The sequence below is a fragment of the Crocuta crocuta genome, unplaced genomic scaffold (assembly GCF_008692635.1).
Source record: "Crocuta crocuta isolate KB4526 unplaced genomic scaffold, BGI_CrCroc_1.0 scaffold226, whole genome shotgun sequence".
In the NCBI taxonomy this organism is placed as follows: domain Eukaryota; kingdom Metazoa; phylum Chordata; class Mammalia; order Carnivora; family Hyaenidae; genus Crocuta; species Crocuta crocuta.
Genome location: NW_027530997.1, coordinates 25,681 through 47,188, shown reverse-complemented (window position 1 = coordinate 47,188; position 21,508 = coordinate 25,681). Strand labels below are relative to the sequence as shown.

At 35.2% G+C, this 21,508-nt stretch overlaps 1 protein-coding gene and 1 non-coding gene across 3 annotated transcripts in view; both read left to right on the top strand.

Moving 5' to 3' along the window:
* The window catches only part of KPNA4 (karyopherin subunit alpha 4), a 70,780-nt gene extending 50,603 nt beyond the window's left edge, over positions 1–20,177 (top strand). For both annotated transcript variants that reach the window (XM_077770534.1, XM_077770535.1), the window contains exons 12-17: positions 5,040–5,168; positions 6,538–6,642; positions 11,874–11,945; positions 13,166–13,328; positions 15,283–15,377; positions 18,199–20,177. In XM_077770534.1, the coding sequence (XP_077626660.1) occupies positions 5,040–5,168; positions 6,538–6,642; positions 11,874–11,945; positions 13,166–13,328; positions 15,283–15,377; positions 18,199–18,297 (663 nt within the window). In that variant the 3' untranslated portion in view covers positions 18,298–20,177. The remainder of the gene's footprint in view (positions 1–5,039; positions 5,169–6,537; positions 6,643–11,873; positions 11,946–13,165; positions 13,329–15,282; positions 15,378–18,198) is intronic.
* LOC144236879 (small Cajal body-specific RNA 7) lies at positions 5,369–5,701 on the top strand. The gene has a single exon (XR_013336677.1).
* Positions 20,178–21,508: the final 1,331 nt, after the last annotated feature.

Below are 21,508 nucleotides of genomic sequence, written 5' to 3'. Positions count from 1 at the left end.
AAATGAGGTAAGATCATTGCAAGTCAACAAGAACCTTTCCCCATCTCCCTAGTCTCACCCCACCAAAAACCCCACCCCAGGTCAACTGCTTTGTTAATGGTTTCTAAGAATTTCTTAGGAAATTCATGTCATAACATGGTGGCATTTGAAACAAGTACTGCTATTTTAATTTTTTTTCTTCCTATTTTTTCCTACTCTTCTACTCCTTTGTTTTCCCCTTTTTTATTTAACTGTCCATATTGCACCTGGCAAGTTTAGTTAATGTTTAGCTTCATTGGCACTATGATAAAGGCTTTGTGCTGAAATACACTGCTCAAGGGCTTCCTAAATTATTTCCTTTTAATTATTTAAAATTTTTGTTTTTAATGTTTTTATTTATTTTTGAGAGAGGGAGTAGGAGAAGGTCATAGGGAGAGGGACGCAGAGGATCCAAAGCTGGCTCCAAGCTGATAGCAGAGAACCCAATGTGGGGCTCAAACTCAGGATTCGTGAATTCATGACTTAAGCTGAAGTTGAGTACTTAATGCTTAACTGACTGAGCCACCTATGCACTCCTAAAATCTTTTTTTAACTTTGTTTTATCCTTTTATTATTTTTAAATCCTTCTATATAAATATTTATCCCAAACCATCTAGAAAGAGCCAAAAAAGAGAAGATGAAAAGTTCACACAAATATCATAAGCAATAACTATCAAACTGCAGTGGTAATGGGAAATAGAGCAAGCTCTCCCTACCCTTCTAATGTAAATAGATTGCTTTAATCTTATGATGACTTAGTCTGTTCAATAATAACATAAGGAAAACCATTAACCTAATTCACTTTCTCAACCCTGAGTGGACATTAAGAGCAACTGTGAAGCTTAAAGAAAAAAAAATTTTATTTCCCTTGCTTGACCCCTGATAATTCTGTTTTAGTAAATCTGGTATATTTCCTAGAAACCTGGGCTTTTTTAAAAAGCTCTTCAGATGTTACTCATGTACAGTTAAAATGGAGAACACACTACCTTAAAATTTAAAGCACTTTAAAAAAAGAGGGAACACTGAGCTGAATTCAGAAGGAATTAATAGAATAGCTTACCATTTAGGGTTATTTGTGGCTCACCAAAGTATTCTTACTAGGGCCACCTACCTGGCCTAGTCAGAAGAACACGTGACTCTTGATCTCAAGAGTTGTGAGTTTGAGCCCTATGTCTGGTATAGAGACTAAAAAAATAAATAAGCTTTAAAAAATAAATACTTGTACTAGATATATATTATTAAGCTTGCTTTTTTTTCCTTAAACCTTTAATATTTGTTTATTTTTGAGAGAGCACAAGTGAGGGAGGGGCAGAGGGGGACAGAGGATCCGAAGCAGGCTCCACATTAACAGCAGTGAGCCTGATATGGGGCTCGAACTCAGAAACCACAAGATCATGACCTGAGTCAAAGGTAATGCTCAACCAACTGAGCCACCCAGGTACCCTTGAATTTGCATTTCTTCAGTGTGTTACTTCTATCTTGGTATGGGTATTTGGTCTGTTTTTTGTTTTATTTTTTTTTCAGAATGCATCTTTACTTTAATATTGGATTTCATTCAGAAATAGGCTGAATTTTTTTTTTAGCCAGCTCTCAAAGAAAGTTAATGTTGTATAGTTGTAATGAACCTCCATGTAGGTTTCCTGTATATTCCTACTCAACTCCCCTCGTCAAATTATTTTGACACATCCCAGATAGTATATAATTTCATCAGCTTTTCTTAAAAAATAAGGCAGTATGTTTTTACATAATCACAGTACTCCAGGGCACATGGGTGGCTCAGTCAGTTAAACATCTGACTTTTGGTTTCAGCTCAGGTNTTGCAGTATCTCTGTCTCTTTCAAATAAATAAACTTTTAAAAAAATCTTAATATTAAAATCCAATCAGTATCCAGATTTTACAGATTGCTTCATTTTTTTCACACTGAATTCCATATCAAAACAAGGTTGACGTTGCATTTGGTAGCTTCGTTTTTATATTCCTCTTACTCTACAGTTTTATTTTTCTTTCTCCTTTTAAATTTATTTCTTAAGCTGGATCACTATGAAACTCTGTTTATGCATTTTGAGAGAGAGAGTGTGTGTGAGCATGAGCAGCTGAAAGGCAGAGAGGGAGAGAAAGAATCCCAAGGAGGCTCTGCGCTGTCTGCTCAAAGCCTGACACAGGGCTTGAATTCATGAACTGCGAGATCATGACCTGAGCCAAAACCAAGAGTCAGATGCTTAACCGAGTGAGCCACTCAGGCACTCCACTAAGAAACATTTTTAGAAGAAATTAAGGACTTATTAAATGAATGGAAAGACATCCGTGTTCATGGATTAGAAGACAGTATTGTTAGAATGGCAATGTTCCCCAAATAACCTATAGATTAAATTCAATTCCTGTTAAAATCCCAGATGCCTTTTTGTAGAAACTTACAAGCTAATCTTAAAATCCATATGAAAATATAAGGACCCAGAAATAGCAGAAACAAGCTTTAACAAAGGACAGTTTGGGGACTTCTCACTTTCAAAATTTACTGCATAGTTTCAGTGAAAAAGACTTTGTCATACTGGTATGAGGGTAGACATATAGATCAGTGAAGTACAATCAAGAGTCCAGAAATAAACCTTTACATTTATGATCAATTGATTTTCAACAAAGGTGCCAAGAAAATTCACTTAGCAAAGAATAATCTTTTCAGGAAATGGTGATTCAACAAATGTAGTGATTCAACTACATTTGTACAGTGTACCTAAGACTTACTAAATATATACCTATAAACAAATTAAATTAGACCCCTATATATAAAAATTAGTTCAGGGGTGCCTGTGTGGCTCATTCGGTTAAGCATCCAACTTCGGCTCAGGTCATGATCTCATGGTTCATGGGTTTGAGCCCCACGTTGGGCTCTGTGCTAACAGCTAGCTCAGAGCCTGGAGCCTGCTTCGGATTCTGTGTCTCCCTCTCTCTCTGCCCCTCCCCCACTCACTCTCTGTTTCTGTCTCTCAAAATAAAGACATTAAAAAAATTAGTTCAGAGTAAACACTTAAATGTAAGAGCTAAAAGTATAAACTTCTTAGAAGAAAGCATAAGCATAGATTTTCATGACCTTGGATTAGACAGTAATTTTTGAAGTATGATAGCACAAGCATAAGCAACCAAAGAGAAAAGTAGATAAATTGGACTTTACCAAAATTAAAAACTTCTGCTCCTAAGGACACCATCAAGAAAGTGAAAAGACAACCCACAGAATGGAAGTCACATCATATATCTGAAAAGTGACTTGTATCCAAAATACATAAAGAACTTTTACAACTCAACAATAAAAAGACAAATAACCCCATTAAACATTGGCAAAACATTTAAATATAGTTATTCAGAGAAGATCTACAAGTGATCAATAAGCACATGAGAAGATGTTCAACAGTATTAGTTATGAAGGAAATGTAAAAGCTGCAATGAAGGGGCGCCTGGGTTGCTCAGTCTTTTGAGTGTCCAACTTCTGCTCAGGTCATAATCTCATGGTTCGTGAGTTCGACCCCTACATCAGGCTCACTGCTGATAGAGACTGCTTCAGATCCTCTGTCACCCCTGCTTACACTCTCTTTCTCTCAAAAATAAATAAACCTTGGGGTGCCTGGGTGGCTCAGTCGGTTAAGGGTCTGACTTCGGCTCAGGTCATGACCTCACAGTTTGTGGGTTCAAGCCCCATGTCGGGCTCTGTGCTGACTGCCAGCTCAGAGCCTGGAACCTCTTTCAGATTCTATATCTCCCTCTGTCTCTGACCCTCCCCTGCTCATGCTGTCTCTCTCTCTCTCAGAAATAAATAAAACATTTAAAAATAAATAAATAAATAAATAAACCTTAAAAAAAAAACAGTGAAACATATGCACTAGGATGGTGTGATCAAAAAAGACAGTAGCAAAGATGTAGAGAAAGTGGAATCCATATACCCTGCTATAAAAATGTAAAATGGTACAGCCTCTTCAGAATACAGTTTGAATAGTACCTTAAAAATTTAGATGTAGAGTTACCACATAACCCCGCATTTTCCATTCCCAGATAGATGCCCAAGAGAACTGAAAATATAGGTTCACCCAAAAACTTGCACATAAATGCTTATGGCACCATTGTTCATCATAGCCAAACAGTGAAAATAATCCAAATGTTCATCGACTAATGCACGGTTAAATAAAAGGTGGAAATGGTGGTATGACATAACCATATAGTGGAATATTATTTGGCCATGAAAAGGAATGAGGAATCAATACATGCTACAACACAAATGGACCTTGAAAGTATGATGTTAAGTGAAGGAAATCAGACCAGAAAGGCCACCTACTGTCAATTCTAATTATATGAAATATCTGAAATAGGCAAATCAACAGAGATGTTTCAGGCATTCTGTTGTGGCTGTCAGGAACCCCTGGGGGTGAAGGAAATGGGAATGACTACCAGTGGGTACAGATACTCCTTTTTGGTGTGATAAAAGGGTTGTGGAATTCTATATTAGTTATGGTTGCACAACTTTGAATATATAAGTACCACTGAATTGTATACTGTGAAAGGGTGAATTTTATGCTATACAAATTACGTCTCAGTTGAGGGGAGAAAACGGACCAATTTGTCTTGTAAATATTAGAATTAGCTCCTCCCTCCCTGAGAAAGCTTTAACTTGACAGAAAATGATGTAATACAATAGAAAAATAATTGATAATTCAAATTCATGTTAATAGTGAAATCTCATGAAGCAGCTTTCCTTCAGAAGAGCACTGTGTTTTTGTTTTGTAGTTTATTGATATACTGAATCAAAAATCTAAAGCACTCTCTTACTGTCGTTATGGCCCTAATTACTATCTAAAATTATCCTTATTTGTTTGTTGACTCTTCTACAATAATGTAAGCTCCATAATCCTGTCTGTCCCTATTCACTCCTCTTCCTAAATCTGTATCAGACACAACTTGCTCAAAAAGCATAGTTGGCCTGAATGAAAGAATGTATCTCTCATAATAGAACATCTCATTAAATCTTTTGCCACAGACTGCTGCACTTCGAGCTGTGGGCAACATTGTTACTGGAACTGATGAGCAAACACAAGTAGTTTTGAACTGTGATGCTCTTTCGCACTTCCCAGCACTTCTGACACATCCCAAAGAGAAAATTAATAAAGTAAGTATTTTTAAATACTAAATAATAATAACATATAAAGTATCAGCAGTTTTCATTTGTAAAATTAGGAATTCAGAAGTATCTATAATATAAACTATCAGACATCCAGAGAAAATAGAATATTTACTCTTTATAACATGGATTTATATGATTTTCTGTATATACCAAACCAATAGTAAACAGTGCACATTTGGCTCTCTTGGAAATGATGAAATAGAGATAATTGGGTGTTGAATGTTGTGTGATTGGAAACTTTTTCTTGATGTGTAAGTTAAGTAATTAAGCTTAATATTTTATAGATAATAAGAGAGTGTGTGTGCATTTGTGTGTGTGTGTGCTTGTGGAGGCTATTGAAAGGGGGCACTGACTGGTGATGCTGATATTGGAGTGCATCTGAGGCTGTTGTGAAAATACAGTGGGTTGTTGATTACAACATTGCCGATGATTATAACCCAAGAACAGCTCACCTAAGTAGCCTAGCACCCTAAAGTCTCTAACAGGTTCATTAAACATGGCCCTGTGATCTGATCCAAAAGAGCCTACTTCACACTAGCTGATATTAATAGTTTCTGGAGTAAAACTTGTTAACTAACTTTTTTTAACAGAGAAAATGTTTCCCTTTACACTGATAAATGTAATAAATTTATTAAATTTGATAAATTATAGTAATATCCTATGTAGGATATGAGGTAGATACTTGTTCTGTTTTATACTAACTGGTTTTAGTTTGTATTTATTATGTATGAACTTGTGAAAAACTTGACTACCGTCATCTTGGCAAAAGTAGCAGCACTGTAATGTAAAGGGTAGCACACAGAGATCATTAGGTGGACCAACAAAGCAATCACACATGTGATGTCACGTTAGCTCTTAGAGAAATAGCACAGTGAATGACTTATTACAGTAAGTATACTAAAACAACCTGCTCTTTCAGTTTTTGTGTCTCCATTATCATGGATAATTGAGACTTAACCAACTGTGTTATTGATCACAACAGTATAGAGAATAAAGCATATTATGTGAGGGGGATGCTGAATCTCATTTATAGTAGTTTCAGGATTTGTATCTGTATTACACCTCATCAGTTCCTTAGTATTTATTCAGCCAAGTTTCTTTTGAGTCCTATGTTTGGGAACATTGCTTAAGAATTCTTCAGAAGGGTTAGTTCATTATGACTTGGATCAGAGCCATAAACAATTTGCCCAAAGAAAATATAGAAGGGGATAGAGGAGTTGAGACTTCTAAAAAATTTTTATGGAACTCAGTCCATAATAAAATCATTTGAACATTATAGCAAATGCAGTGAATTTAGGTCAGATGCAGATTTTAATTTTTAATGAGAAATAATTGAAGGGGTCTTGTTCCACAGGAAGCAGTGTGGTTCCTCTCTAACATCACCGCAGGAAATCAGCAGCAGGTTCAAGCAGTAATTGATGCCAATCTTGTACCAATGATAATACACCTTTTGGATAAGGTAAGAAAATCTTCCTGCATGTATGTGGGTAAGAGGAAAAGGATTTAACTCTAACAAACAACACTTTTCTCTTTGTTTAATTAGAACCTATACAGTTGCATGAATACAGTAGTTAAGTAGTATTAATGTGAACCCAGCAGGTTTTTTTTTTTTTTTAATATTTTCTTTATTTTTGAGAGAGAGGTAGAGACAGTGTGAGCAGGGGAGGGTCAGAGAGAGAGGGAGATACAGAATCGGAAGACAGGATCCAGGCTCTGAGCTGGCTGTCAGCCCAGAGCCCGACGCGGGGCTCGAACCCACAAACTGTGAGATCATGACCTGAGCTGAAGTCGGATGCTTAGCTGACGGAGCCACGCTTAGCTGACGGAGCCACCCAGGCGCCCCAACCCAGCAGTTTTTATATATAAAAAGCATGCTTTAGGAACCCCTGACCCTTTTTCTTTATCATTCTTTTACCAAAATTACCATCATCCTGGGGGATTTCATTATTATTACTGATGATAATGTTCATGGTCATAATTATTACTGCTGATTATAAATGTTTACATATTGTTCTCATCATTCTACATATATTACCTCATTTAATGCTGTAACTCCAAACTATGGTATAGACAAATAAATTGCCCAAAATCAAACAGCAAGTAAGTGTGCTATTTAATTGGATGCTATATCATCTCTTATGCTTATTTTAATGTTTAATTTTAATGTTTGGGAAAGAGACAATTTAAAACTTCATAGTCACAGCATGAGGGTTTTTTTCTGAATACTGATCTGTAATTAAAGAGAAGATGCTCTGTCATCTTTCCCTCCATGTTTTCTACAAGCTGTTAGTAAAGGCTAGTTTCCTGTAGACTGGTAGATCAGGTTCAGTCTTTTAGGCAAGACTTAATGCACTGCTCTCTATTTCCTAATGATTCACATCAGAAGACACATACTGTTTGTCCTGTATCTCCAGATGTCCTACATCTCCTGTTCAGATTGATGAGTGAGCTCAGGCATTCTGAGCCTACTGCAATTAATTGTTGTAAACCTATCCACCAACCTTTTGCCTAGGTGTTTTTAGGTACTCAGTCATTGATGATCATTGCAAGGATCCCTTATTTTACAAGGGACTGCAAAGTAGTGCCATTCTCATTCTATCATTCTTTATGTCTTACCTGTGATTTTTTAATAAAAAACTATCAGCTGTTGGTTTACTCTAAAATATATTTCATATAAAAAAGACAAGATAAATTCTCATTGTCACTCAGTTTTTAGAATAACGTGGTTCCCTAACAGTCTCAAAAGTTGACTAGGGTGGGGTTTTTGGTGTCCTTAGGAAAGTATGGATTTTATATATATATTGTAAGTTTTAGTCCATTTGTAGTTATTATTTTTTTAACACTCAAATTGTCCCTGACCAATGGGAACCTCTTAAATTTAGTGCCTGTGTCTTTTTTACATCTCCTCAGTAGTCTTTGAGAGCTTCCTACCCTTTGAACATGACATGATTCTCAAGCTCATTTTGTGTATTTTCTTTTTTTTTTTTATATTTTTATTTATTTCTAGGAGAGAGAGAGAGAGACAGTGTGAGCAGGGGAGGGTCAGAGAGAGAGGGAGACACAGACTCCGAAACAGGCTCCAGGCTCTGAGCTGGCAGTCAGCACAGAGCCCGACGCGGGGCTCGAACCCACGAACCGCGAGATCATGACCCAAGCGAAAGTCGGACGCTTAACTGACTAAGCCACCCAGGCGCCCCATCATTTTGTGTATTTTCTGATGTAGACTCTCCAAGACACCCTTTTAGGTAGCAGATAGTATTTAAGGATCATAGTTCAGGTCCTAAAGATGATCACTGCTACAAGGTTATTGTTTTTAGGTCTAAGTGAACAAAATAGGTAATCATGGGGTTCTGGGGTTTTCAGGGGTGGGGTTTTGGGTTTTTTGGTTTGGCGGGGTTTTTTGTTTTGTTTTGTTTTTTTCTCAAGTAGAAAATAGGGGTGCCTATTGACTGGCTCAGTCAATGGAGCATATGACTCTTGATACGAGGGTTGTGAGTTTAAGCCCCACATTGAATGTGGAGCCTACTTTAAAAAAAAAAAAAAAGAAAGGAAATATATAGTAATTTTGTAAACATGAGGATTCATAAGCAAATCATGAATGAAAGAAAACCATCAGATATTAATGGATGTTTAGGATAAACAGTGTTTTTATTTTCTCTTCTTTGATTTTATATTTTTATCTTTTTTATGCTGGAATCTTAAAATTTACCAAATTACAAAATCACATTGCCATGAACAATATGACTACTCCACTTCCAAGATTTCCTTGATGATTTTTTTGTCTTTAAGATATTTTCCATCAATGATATACTTAAAAATAATATGTCACTTGAAATAATTTTTGCATGTGTGGCTAAGTCACCAACATGATGATATACAGATTATTTATTTCTGTTGGTTTTGTCTTGTTTATAGAGTGCATCTGAGAAGCAGTTTGTTTTAAATCTAAGTTAGTTAACATATAGTGTAATACTGATTTCAGGAATAGAATTTAGTGATTTATCACTTACATATGACACCCCAGTGCTTATACCAACAAGCGTCCTCTTTAATGTCCATCACCCATTTAACTCCACCCATTCCCCTCCAGCAACCATCAGTTTGTTCTCTATATTAAAGATTCTCTTACAGTTTGCCACCTCTTTGTTTTTATCTTACTTTTCCTTCCCTTCCCCTATGTTCATCTGTTTTATTTCTTAAATTCCACATGAGTGAAATCATATTTTTATCTTTCTCTGCCTGACTTATTTTGCTTAGCATAATACACTCTAGTAGATCCATCCGTGTTGTTGCAGATGGCAAGATCTCATTCTTTTTGATAGCTGAGTAACATTTTATTACATATATATATATATATATATACACCACATCTTTATCTGTTTGTCAGGCGATTGACATTTGGGCTCTTTCCAAACTTTGGCTATTGTTGATAGTGCTGCTATAAACATTGGCGTGCATGTGCCCCTTCAAATCACTATTTGATTTGGATAAATACCTAGTAGTGCAATTGCTGAGTTGTAGGGTAGTTCTATTTTTAATTTTTTGAGGAATCTCTGCACTGAGTGGCTGCACCAGTTTGCATTCCCACCAGCAGTACAGAAGTGTTCCCCTTTTTCTGCATCCTCGCCAACATCTTATTGTTTCCCGAGTTGTTAATTTTAGCCATTCTGACAGATGCGAGGTGGTATCTCATTGTAGTTTTAATTTGTATTTCCCTGATGATGAGTGATGTTGAGCATCTTTTAATGTGTCTGTTAGCCATCTGTGTGTCTTCTTTGGAAAATAGTTCATTTTTTTCTCCAGATCTTCCCTGGATTATTTGTTATTTTTCTTTGTTTAGGGTTTTTTTGGTTATATAGAGCAAATGGTTATATAGTTTCCAGGTAAAAAAAAACTATGCCTTATTTTAATAGTATATACGCAAAAGTCTAATTTCCAGTTCTTTCATATATTCTTCCTTTTATAGATAATCATCTTTATTATTTTTGGGGTTGCTCTTCCATTGTTTCTTTTTAAATATAAGCAAATGCCTATAAATTTGCTTATTCCCCCCTTTCTTACACAGATGGTATTGATGTATTCTACAGATCAGATCCCAGAGCATTATATAGAGAGCTTCTTTAATTCTTTTTTGTGCCTATATATCGTACTCCATTATATGAATGTACTATATTCAGTCAACTTAGTATTTTATGATATTTGAGATGTTTCTAAGATTAAGGTTTTTTCAATTTTTTACTAGGGATTCCTAGAATTACAGATAGACCTGTAAATTTTGCTATATAATACTCATCCCTCTCTGTAAAGATTGTACCATTTTACACTCCTACCACTGACAGATATATGGATTTTATCAGTCCAGTGTATAAAAATATCCCACTGCAACTTTAATTTTTATTCCTCATATTTACATAAGTTTTTTCTTAATTAAAAGCATTTTTCCAGATTGCTAGTCTTTTTTTTTTTTTTTAATTTTTAATGTTTATTTTTGAGAGAGACAGAGCACAGGTGGGGGAGGAGCAGACAGAGAGACACAGAATCTGAAGCAGGCTGTAGGCTCTGAGCTGTCAGCCCAGAGCCCAGTGTGGGGCTCAAACTCACACTTGGCTCGAACTCAGGAACCACAAGATCATGACCTGAGCCAAAGTCGGACATATAACCGACTGAGTCACCCAGACGCCCCGCTTAGTCTTCCTTATAGTTAACAACTGGTTATTATTCCATTCAGATGTATTGTAATTAGTTATTTATTTCACTGTTGAGAATTTTGCTTTTATTTTTTGATTAGATTGTGCTTCTAATATAATCTATAGATAGAAAGATACATAATATTATTTGGTTTTAAATTATTTTCTTGGTAAATTCTCAAAGGTTCTCACCTATGAGAACCTCATATTATTAAATGTATTACTAAGTATATTATTTATTTTTTAAATTTAAATTATTTTTTAGGGGCGCCTGGGTGGCTTAGCCGGTTAAGCGTCCGACTTTCGCTTGGGTCATGATCTCGCAGTTCGTGGGTTAGCCCCGCGTCGGGCTCTGTGCTGACTGCCAGCTCAGAGCCTGGAGCCTATTTCAGTCTGTGACTCCCTCTCTCTCTGACCCTCCCCTGCTCACGCTGTCTCTCTCTCTCTCTCCTAGAAATAAATAAAACATTAAAAAAAAAAATTTTTTTTTAAAAACTGTTTAAAAAGATAATTTAACTTGACATTTCTTTGATTAAAGTGAAATGTACATTCCCCTCCTTTTTATCATTGACAGTAATATCAAGTCAGTTTTGTTGCCAAGAGAGACTGCAAAAGGGAGTCTGCATTTGTTTAGGGCAAATTGAATTCAAAAGCTTTTCCTAAGTGAAAATTATGGGGGTGCCTGTGTGGCTTAGTCGGTTAAGTACCTGACCTCGGCTCAGGTCATGATCTCCAGGTTCGTCAGTTTGAGCCCCTCATTGGCTCCTCTGCTATCAGCCTTGGAGCCTGCTTTGGATCCTCTGTACCCTTCTCTCTCTGCTCCTCCCCTCCTTATGTTCTCTCTCTCTCTCAAAAATAAACATTAAAAAATTCTTTTAAGATTTATTTATGCATATAGAAAGTCTAGAGGAAAACCTGGGGATAGAAACACTTGAAAATAATTTCAGACTGCATTTTTTCCCAGTGTATCCTAAATTGCAGTTTGTATCCTTTGATTTTACAGGGGGATTTTGGCACTCAGAAAGAAGCTGCTTGGGCCATAAGTAACTTAACAATTAGTGGAAGGAAAGATCAAGTAAGTTCAGCTCTTATTTCTCAAAACTGGTAAAGTAACAGTACACATAATTCTAAGATTTAGATTTCAGTTAAATCATAATTTAAAATAATAGCAAGATAAAAGGCATTGTGTGATTTTTTTTCACCCCTTATAAAAGTGTCACCTTGACTTCCTTTAGTTATATTTCATAGATTAGAAGTGTTCCCTTTATACAATCTTAGCCTGCAAGAATTTTGTAATCCATGGTAAGGTCAAAGCACGTGTAGTCAAGATTGTATTTGTTTTTTTATTTTTTAAACCATATTAGGGAAGAATAGGACTTTTTAGGTTAATAGGACAGACTGAAACAACTTCACAGATTCTCCTAACAAGTGAACATCAACAACAGGAAAGCAAACAACAAAAATTTATCAGCAGCACACAAAGCAAGGAAGGCAAGGAACTAACCAAAACTAAAAGGCTGAGACTAGGAATTAGGGAAAGGAATGTGAGGTGCCTAGGGTATAAAATTTAAAGATGCACTCATTCTGGAGTTGTGTGGGTGACAGAGATAAATACTGTGTGAAACTAACAGAAGAAAATGAGCTTTAAAGGTTTCAGATAAATTTTACAGATAGGTAAAAAGGGTAAGTTTAGAGCTGATACACAATAACCTGATAATTGTCACACATGACCTGTAGACTGGTGGTGAACAAGGAATCTAGAGCAGAATATAAGTATAGTGCATGGAGATAACAGCATAACAAAATAAAAAATAATGGAAAAATATTATGAAAATTGAATAGAACCAATTGAATAGTGAATTGAAAGTGGGTATTAGGGTACTAAATGTTATAGCACTCTCACATTGAATACTCTAACAGTGAACAATTGTATCTTTAAAAAAAATGCCATTTTTCCTCTTATCAAATTTTGTAATTTCTTAATCTTAAAGGGGAGGAAAGAGGTTTTGAAGAAAGTACTCCTTATGGCACATGTTTCATATGAAGCTGAGTGATTCCTTCATTTTCACTTCTTTTCTAAGCTCAAGAAAAGTAAACACTACATTTAAAAGAGACAGAATCTAATAATAAAATCATCCAACAAGAAAGTCATAAAATAGTCTAGTGTAGTCTAACATAACCTGAAAGATGAGGTCATGTTTCCTACTCAAAATTTTAAAGTCAAAATTACTTCATTGAGATCATTTGGTACACAAAGTTCACATATTACTATGTCATGGTGTTTTTATTCTTTAGGTGGCCTATCTAATCCAACAAAATGTTATTCCACCTTTTTGCAACTTGCTGACTGTAAAAGATGCACAAGTTGTGCAAGTAGTACTTGATGGACTAAGTAATATATTAAAAATGGCTGAAGATGAGGCAGAAACCATAGCCAATCTTATAGAAGAATGTGGAGGTAAGTTATAGGCTATTACTTCACATTTTAATGTTTTTTTTGTAACTACTTTTGTTTTCTGACTAATGTAGCACTTCTGTATTTTTCTTAGATAATCAAGTAAATACTATATTCTATATGTACAGTCCTGCTCAGCTTCTTGCATATGCTTAGGTAATTGAATTGCTGCCATTCATTGAACAGGCACTGTGCTAAGGTATTGGGAAAACAGTGGTAAACAAGACACAGTCCTTACCCTCAAGGCATATAGTCTAGTCATGAAGATAAATATGAACTGATTTAATGTGCTAATTACCCTAATAGAAATGTACAACAAAATGAAATACCTTATCCATCCTGGAAGAAGCAGGAAGTGACACCTGAGCTGGATTTTGAGAGATGAATAAGGATTAATAAAGTAAAAAGGGATGAAAGGTGTTCCAGGCAGAGATAACACCATGAGCAAAGTCTGAGGTGAGACCTAGCATTCAGCAAATTATAAGTAGTTCAGTGTTGCTGAATCACAAAGTACGGGGTAGACAATGCCTAAAGATAAGGCTGTAGATAGAGCCAATCATCAGGCCTCTGCAGTTTTACAGAACCTCCAGTAGCACAGCAGATTCTTTATTCTATAGGATGATAGTCCCCAAATGTGACTATGTGCCAGAGCCACCCAGAATGTAAACAGCATGTCTTGGCTTTCAGCTCTTAGAATTGCCATTTAGATAGGACAGGAAGTCTCAAATGTAGCTGTGGAACAAAATGTAAATGTTACCAACCTGGATAAGCATAAAAGGAAAAGCATTTCTAACAAGTTGAGAAGTAAATGAAAGGAGAAGTAACTATAAGAGTAGAGAACCAAATCTTTAGTTTGCTTAGTGGACAGAGGTTTGAAAGTCAATTTAATAAGAAAAGCACTTTTAAAGTTACGAAAGTGACAAATATAGCAACAGAAAAATAATGCCTAACTATCAAGTTAGGAATGGGAGATGGAGNCGGGGTTAGGAGTGTTACGGGGCTCAAATCCACAAACCGCGAGATCATGACTTGAGCCAAAGTCGGAAGCTTAACCGACCGAGCCACCCAGGCACCCCTAATTCTGTACATTTAAAGCTTAGAAAAGAAATGAAGTTGTAGATTTGCAAGTCCTCACCTATCTTAGTAGATAAATTGTTTTCAGATTTTTTTTTTTTTTAAGATTTTATACATAAGCAGTGAGGCTTGAACCCACAACCCTGGGATCGAGTCTCATGCTATACTGACTGAGCCAGCCAGGCCCCCTGCCTAAATTCTTTTTTACTGGAAGGGCAGTCCCACTAAGTGTTGTGTAGAGTGAGAGAAATAAGCCCAAAACAACTTCTGCCATGTAAGGAATAAAGGAAAAACACTCATGAAAGGGCAATTTCACTTTATTTCAGAAGCCTTAAAATCAAAACTCCTGTAAAAACAAATGTTTCTGCCTATGATTTAATAAACTCACTAATGTTTATAGGGAAAAATTCCCCTTCCCCTTAAATACTGTGGTTGATCTTGATCATTTTCTATAATGCTTAACAGATGTCTTAACATTCATATTTATTAATCACAAGTATTTTCATTGTTTTTATACATACTCCTTAGAAAAACTTGACAGAGGCTAGGAAGTAGGAAGAATCTGCTTTTAACCTGTAACAAACAAAAGCAATCCATCTTGTTATTCCTTATAAATACTGGTTATGTAGTATTCTGCTGAATAGAGGTGTCCCTTTTCTTGCTTACACATATACTGCATTTAAACACTCAGGTTGTTAAGAAAAATATGCTGCATCTTTGTGCATAAACCTTTTTATTTTTAAGATCCACCTTTACAATAGATTCCTAAAAATCATAGATTTGCTGTCCAAAACTTGAGATTATGTGATCCCAGCAGTGATGTAATTTTTTATTATTGCGTTTTAAATACTACCATTGTTTAACTTCATAAAATTTATTGCAGGACTGGAGAAAATTGAACAGCTTCAAAATCATGAAAATGAAGACATCTACAAATTGGCCTATGAGATCATTGACCAGTTCTTCTCTTCAGACGATGTATTTAATAACTTTATAGTTTTCTTAGTTTTATGTATAAACATAAATCTAGAAGTAATATAGTAAACTAGGTCATACATGTATAAACTTTTTTGGAATGGGATTAAGTATGTGGTAGCAATGTCACTTTCAGAAACATAAATATTTTAATATTTTAAAGTGTACTAGTTCTAAGAGCAAAAAAAGATAAGAAATTTTTTCTATTTTTTTCACAAATTTATTGCCATTAATAGTTAAAAATAGAATGAGGTGTTTTTATTTTGTAGTAATGCAGAAAGGTTTGCTTGTAAAGTATCTTTTTTTTTTTTTTTAATCTAATAACTGGAAGTTTGTACCTTTCAACTACCTTCGTCCACATTTCTCTTCCTCCACCCTCCACCTTTGGTAACCACAAGTTTGATCTTTTCTGTGAGCTTGTTTTTTGTTTTGTTAGATTCCACATATAAGTTAGGCATACAATATTTGTCTTTGTCAATTTATTTTACTTAGCATTAAATGCCCTCAGTGTTTATACATGTTATTGCAAATGTCAGGGTTTCCTTTTAGTCTGAATAATACTCCGTTGTGTATATATAACACATTTTCTTTATCCCTTCATCTGTTGGTGGACATTTAGATTATTTCCATGCCTTGGCTGTTTTACATAATATGCTGTGAACATGGGGGTGAAGATGTCTTTTCGAGATGGTGTTTTCATTTTCTTTGAATATATTCCTAGAAGTGAAATTGCTGAATCATATGGTAGTTCTTTTTTTAATTTTGCAGGGAGGGAATCCTCCATACAGTTTTCCATAGTGGCTATACCAGTTTATAGGCCCACCAACAGTGCATAAGGTTTTCCTTTTTCCATATCCACACCAGCATTTGTTGTTAACTCTTGTCTTTTTTGTGATGACTATTTTAATGGATGTGAGGTAATACCTCATGGTGGTCTTAATTTGCATTGTCCTTATTACTAGTGATATTGAGCATCTTTTCATGTACCTGTTCACCTTTTATAATTCTTTTGGAGAAATGTCTGTTCAGGTCTTTTGCCCATTTTTTAATTGAGTTGTCTTTTTGCTATTGAGTTATGATAAGGATTTTTTTTGACATTGGACAAGTCAGAATTTATTTTCACTTGTTATTCTTATAGATAGGTAACAGCATAACATGTTTATAAGCAAAACAGTGACACTATTATATTCTATAATCATTAAGACAATAATTAGTCCATACTTAAAGATATTGTCACTGTTATTTTTAGTAGGTGACCAAAAATAAATATGAGGACAGATAAAATGGGAACAATAAGTCATTAAGAAAATTAAGTTACTATATAATGTAAGGTGTAGTATACAAAAGTATCTTCATATTGCCAGTATATGGTAGATGAAATTAAAGTATTAACTTATTTTCAGTACTGCCTCTTTGGAAAAATAAATCTAAAAGCAGTTGTTCCTTTGAAATTTTTAGTTAGATACAGCCACCAGTGAATATCTTTTGATGATTCTCAACTTTTCAAAGAATAAGTCATATACCCCAAACTTTTAAACATTATCAAAAAAAAAAAATTTCAGTGTTATTAAGCATTTTGTTAAGTGTATATGGTTTGAGGGGCACCTGGGCGGCTCAGTCAGTTGAGTGTCCAACTTCAGCTCAGGTCATGATCTCACGGTTTGTGGGTTTGAGCCCCATGTCGGGCTGTATGCTAACAGCTAGCTCAGAGCCTGAAGCCTGCTTCATATTCTGTATCTCCCTCTCTCTGACCCTCCCCTGCTCACACTGTCTCTCTCTCTCAGAAATTTAAAAAAAAAAAGTGTATGTGGTTTGAACATTAACCTGACAAAAACAATACTGGAAAAGAAAATGTATAGACTATTTACCTACAGATCATCCAGTTAAGTTCCGTTTAGAATATAATGCCAATTAAATAAATTAGAAATAAAATCCTGAAAAACATACTCTCTTAAGGGTATTCTGTATCACATGTCTTAGAATTGGATTTTTGGAGGTCCTAATTTGCAAGTAGATATACACATGATCTTAATGATTTCTAATACCTCAACATGAAGTTATTTGTTACTCTCTTAAATTGTTAAAAGAATAATTCAGATGAACTGCATATTTATAGGAACTACACTGTAGATCAATGATTTTGTGGTATTTCAAAAAAGAACCTTCAGCTATAGAGCATATAGAATACTATTTTTTCATTATAGCATAGCTGTTATTGTTTTAAGCCTGTGTCATTTATCTCCAACTGCTAGTAAAAAAGTAACTAAAGATTACATTTACTCTCCAAAAGTGATAGCATTAATTTTTTTAATTGAGTCATCAACTTTTACCTGTCCAGGTAAAAGGGAAATTCTACATCTCAGTTTGAGATTTAAAAGACAATCTTTAATTTCTTCCTTGTATTTCACTCTTTTGGAAAATACCTATCTTGCACATTCTCTTAAGTTTTCTCACACTGATGTCCCTTAAGGAAAAGCCTTTACACAATGTTAATGCTTTCTTTTTTTTCTTTTTTTTCTTAAGTTATTTATTTTGAGAGAGTGTGTGTACATGTGGGAGCAGGGGAGGGGCAGAGACAGTCCCAAGCAGAGCTTGATCCCACGAACCATGAGGTCATCACCTGAGCCAAAATCAGGAGTTGGGCGCTCAACCTACTGAGCCACCAAGACACCCCAAAATGTTTCAGCTTTCTAAAGAGATGATAGGACAGTGTTTGCTCTCATCAGCTCTCTCATACTTCTTTTATGGGAAATAAGAATATTTCTATAATGCTATTTATATAACCTTTAAAACTAATTATCACTTGCTTTTTCTTTTCCTTTAGATTGATGAAGATCCTAGCCTTGTTCCAGAGGCAATACAAGGTGGAACATTTGGTTTCAATTCATCTGCCAATGTACCAACAGAAGGGTTCCAGTTTTAGAAAGATGTTGTGGAAGTTAGGTACAATGCAGCACTGAGATATATATATATATATACATATATATAAAAAGGTTTGATCCATCAAGCTTGGCTCATGGGATCTGCTGCTGCATTAAATCGGGAAAGAAAATGTGAAGATTTCATTTGGAATCACAGAAAATGCCCAAATGAGGTCAAGATGGCGAGTGGGTGCGAGTGAGAATGAGTGGCAAAATGTAACGAAAACTTTACATGAATGCTTATTTAGGTTGTTCAAAGTAAAAAGGGCTACAGGTCACAGATCTTCCGTGCCTGAGAAGGAACATTGACTTACTCTGTATCAATTGAGGGGAAAGTGCAGTACTGTCATCTTTAAGCCTTGTAAGCATAAAAGAGGATATGATGCCCATATAAGTCAAAGGAAAACGAGCCCAGGCCTTGCTATGAAGCAATGTGTGAATGGACAATGTTGAATGAATGTCTGGCTCAGTGATAGGGAGTCAGGTTCATCTTTCAAATCTAGGGCTCTTCACTCATGAAGCAGACTCCTAGCCCTGGAGTGACTGTGTACGAGAGTATGGTTGTGGTGCTGTATGTGAACGCATGCAAGCTTGATTCGCCTTCAGGGGGCTGATAACAAACCTAGTAAATCATCAAAGTGAGATCATAAGTGTTAATGTACACTGGACATGAAAACAAAGACCGGTTTAGCAGCAGACATTGGTTTACTCTGCAGCCTGTGTTTTCTATTCCCCCTCTTCCCTTTTCCCACCTACCCCTCTTTTTTTTCTTTTTAGTTTTTATTTACCTAGTATGGCTTTTTAGTTGCTTCTCAAGTCAGAAAACTTTTCAGGAAGGTTTCCCTGTGCATTTGCACCAGATGAATGTTTGATGCTATGAAAAGCTTTCCATATCATCAAAACTAATTTGTGTAGATTTTTGCATGAAAAAAATCATAAATTTCCCTCAAAATAGACTGTGTTGCAGTACACAAGTTACCATAATAGTATAAAACAGTAAAATGTGCTTTAAAAAGCCATCCTTTTCATTTTCAGAGATAACATAAAGATCTTTGCATGAGGTAAATCTACAGCATAGTTCATTTTTAGATTTTGTTGAGTCCTGTAAAGAAGAAGAAGAAAAAAGTTTCAGTTGTGGTAGAATACCGTGCTGTGTTTAAATGTTACTTGTTTTCAAACTTTGTTTTCTATGAAAATGATATGGAAACTTCTAAAATGGAATTTGGTGCATATGTACTGCTGAATAAAGACCGATGAAGAGGTTTGAGTAGATGTACAAATCAAGTAATGGTTTGAACACCTTTAATAATATGCCTAATCTGTTCAATTGTTTTAGAATCTTTTTATCTTAGATGTAGGCAGCCATGAACAATCTATTTTGAGCCACTTTAGGGAGAAAACTTTGTATTTTTAAAACTTGCATAAAAGTTATGCAAGTGGTTTTTATAAATTGGAATAATACCTCAGTTTTGAGGTTATGCACACTAAATTAAATGTGACATAAATTAATTTGTACAAAAAGAACTCTTTATAAGGTGGCTCATTGTAGGAAATCCTGTGCCTTCCCCTTTGAGCACAAGTGTTGCATGAACAACAGTTTGCTATAAGAAACATACCAGATTAGCCACCATTAGCATCTATATCTACTTTGTGTTTAAAAATCAACTGGTAATTCTGAAACACTGTAGAATGGATAAAAATTATTTTGTGATCATAACTCTTTGTTGAACTAGAGTATTTTTGCAGCATTCCTTGTCATCAGAAACATGGTTAAAGTTTAAAACTAGAAGCAGCAGAAAACTAGCTTGTAAAATTTATCCAAGTAGAATGCAGGCTAGGCTGTCTTGGGGAAATAAACATTAAAACTTAAAGCAATGTTTTACATGGGGTGTGTGTGTGTGCTGTTTGGATTTTTTATATTACATATATATTAATGTAAAGTTAAGAGTATAACTGATTGGCTTATTTTAGATTGTCCTTAAGCTTTTGACCTATAACCAGCATACCAAGAAATGTTTTAAGTTCTGTACTTTCAGTACAGACCTAGTAACATTCTAACCCACTGGATTTGTTCAGGTTATACTATCTTTGCTTCTGCTGTCCAACCCAAGATTTTGACCTTTCTTCATTCTTCCAGCAAAATGGACTGAGAAAGACAGCTTGAACTGTATTTTACATAATACTCTTAACTTCAACACATGGCTCCAAATGGCAGATTACATACAAAGCTTGTTTTTTACAGAAGGCTTAAATTAACATAAAGTGAACATAACAATATTGTGTATCACCCATGTTTCTTAGTAAGCAAAAATCTGGCTCAAAGTAAGCCAGTAAGGTTATAATAAGCCAAATGATTTTATAAAATAGTTATTTCTATAATACCTCCTAGTTGTGGATGATATCAACATCTGTGAATACAAGGGCTACCTGATGATATAAATATTTCATTTCTACTTATGGTCTCATACAGGACATTGATTTTCTTATAGAATTCTTGGAAGGATTTTTCAGGGTCTGAAATTTGTTTTAGCACAGTTAACAGTTCACCACAGTTTATGAATTTAGACACAACTCTTTGGGACTTCTGGGTGGTTCAGTTGGTTAAGCATCCGACTTTGGCTCAGGTCATCATCTCATGGTTCGAGAGTTCAAGCCCCTCATCAGGCTCTCAGCTGTCATACCAGAGCCTGCTTTAGCTCCTCTGTCCCCCTTTCTCTCTGCCTCTCCCCGGCTTGCGCTCTATCTAAAAAAATAAATAAACATTAAAAAAAAAATAAGCACAACTCTTTGTTTTATTCTCTACTGATTAAGAAATTGATTCCTTTTTAACATAGAGCTTTATTTATGGTGAAGGGAAAAATGGAATAGTAAGCCCTAATCTTCTGGACTTCTCATGTCTTAAGCTGCCTTTTGGAGCATTGAGCCCATCTCATAAAATATGAATGTACTATTACAGAAGTGTGAGTAGCCCTAGTCTAAAATATATCTTTATAAAGATATTTTTTCCTTTCTATTTTGTGTTCTGTTGGAATTAGTACTTACCACATACTCTGAACCAAAACCAGAACATTTCTATAATTAAAACTATTAACTAATCATTAAAAATACATCTGGAAGACTTTTTAACTTTAGGCATAACTGGTCACTGCATTTCATAGGTTTTTTGTTTCTTTAACAGCATCCTTGCATTGTAAAATCACAGGGTTGATTGTG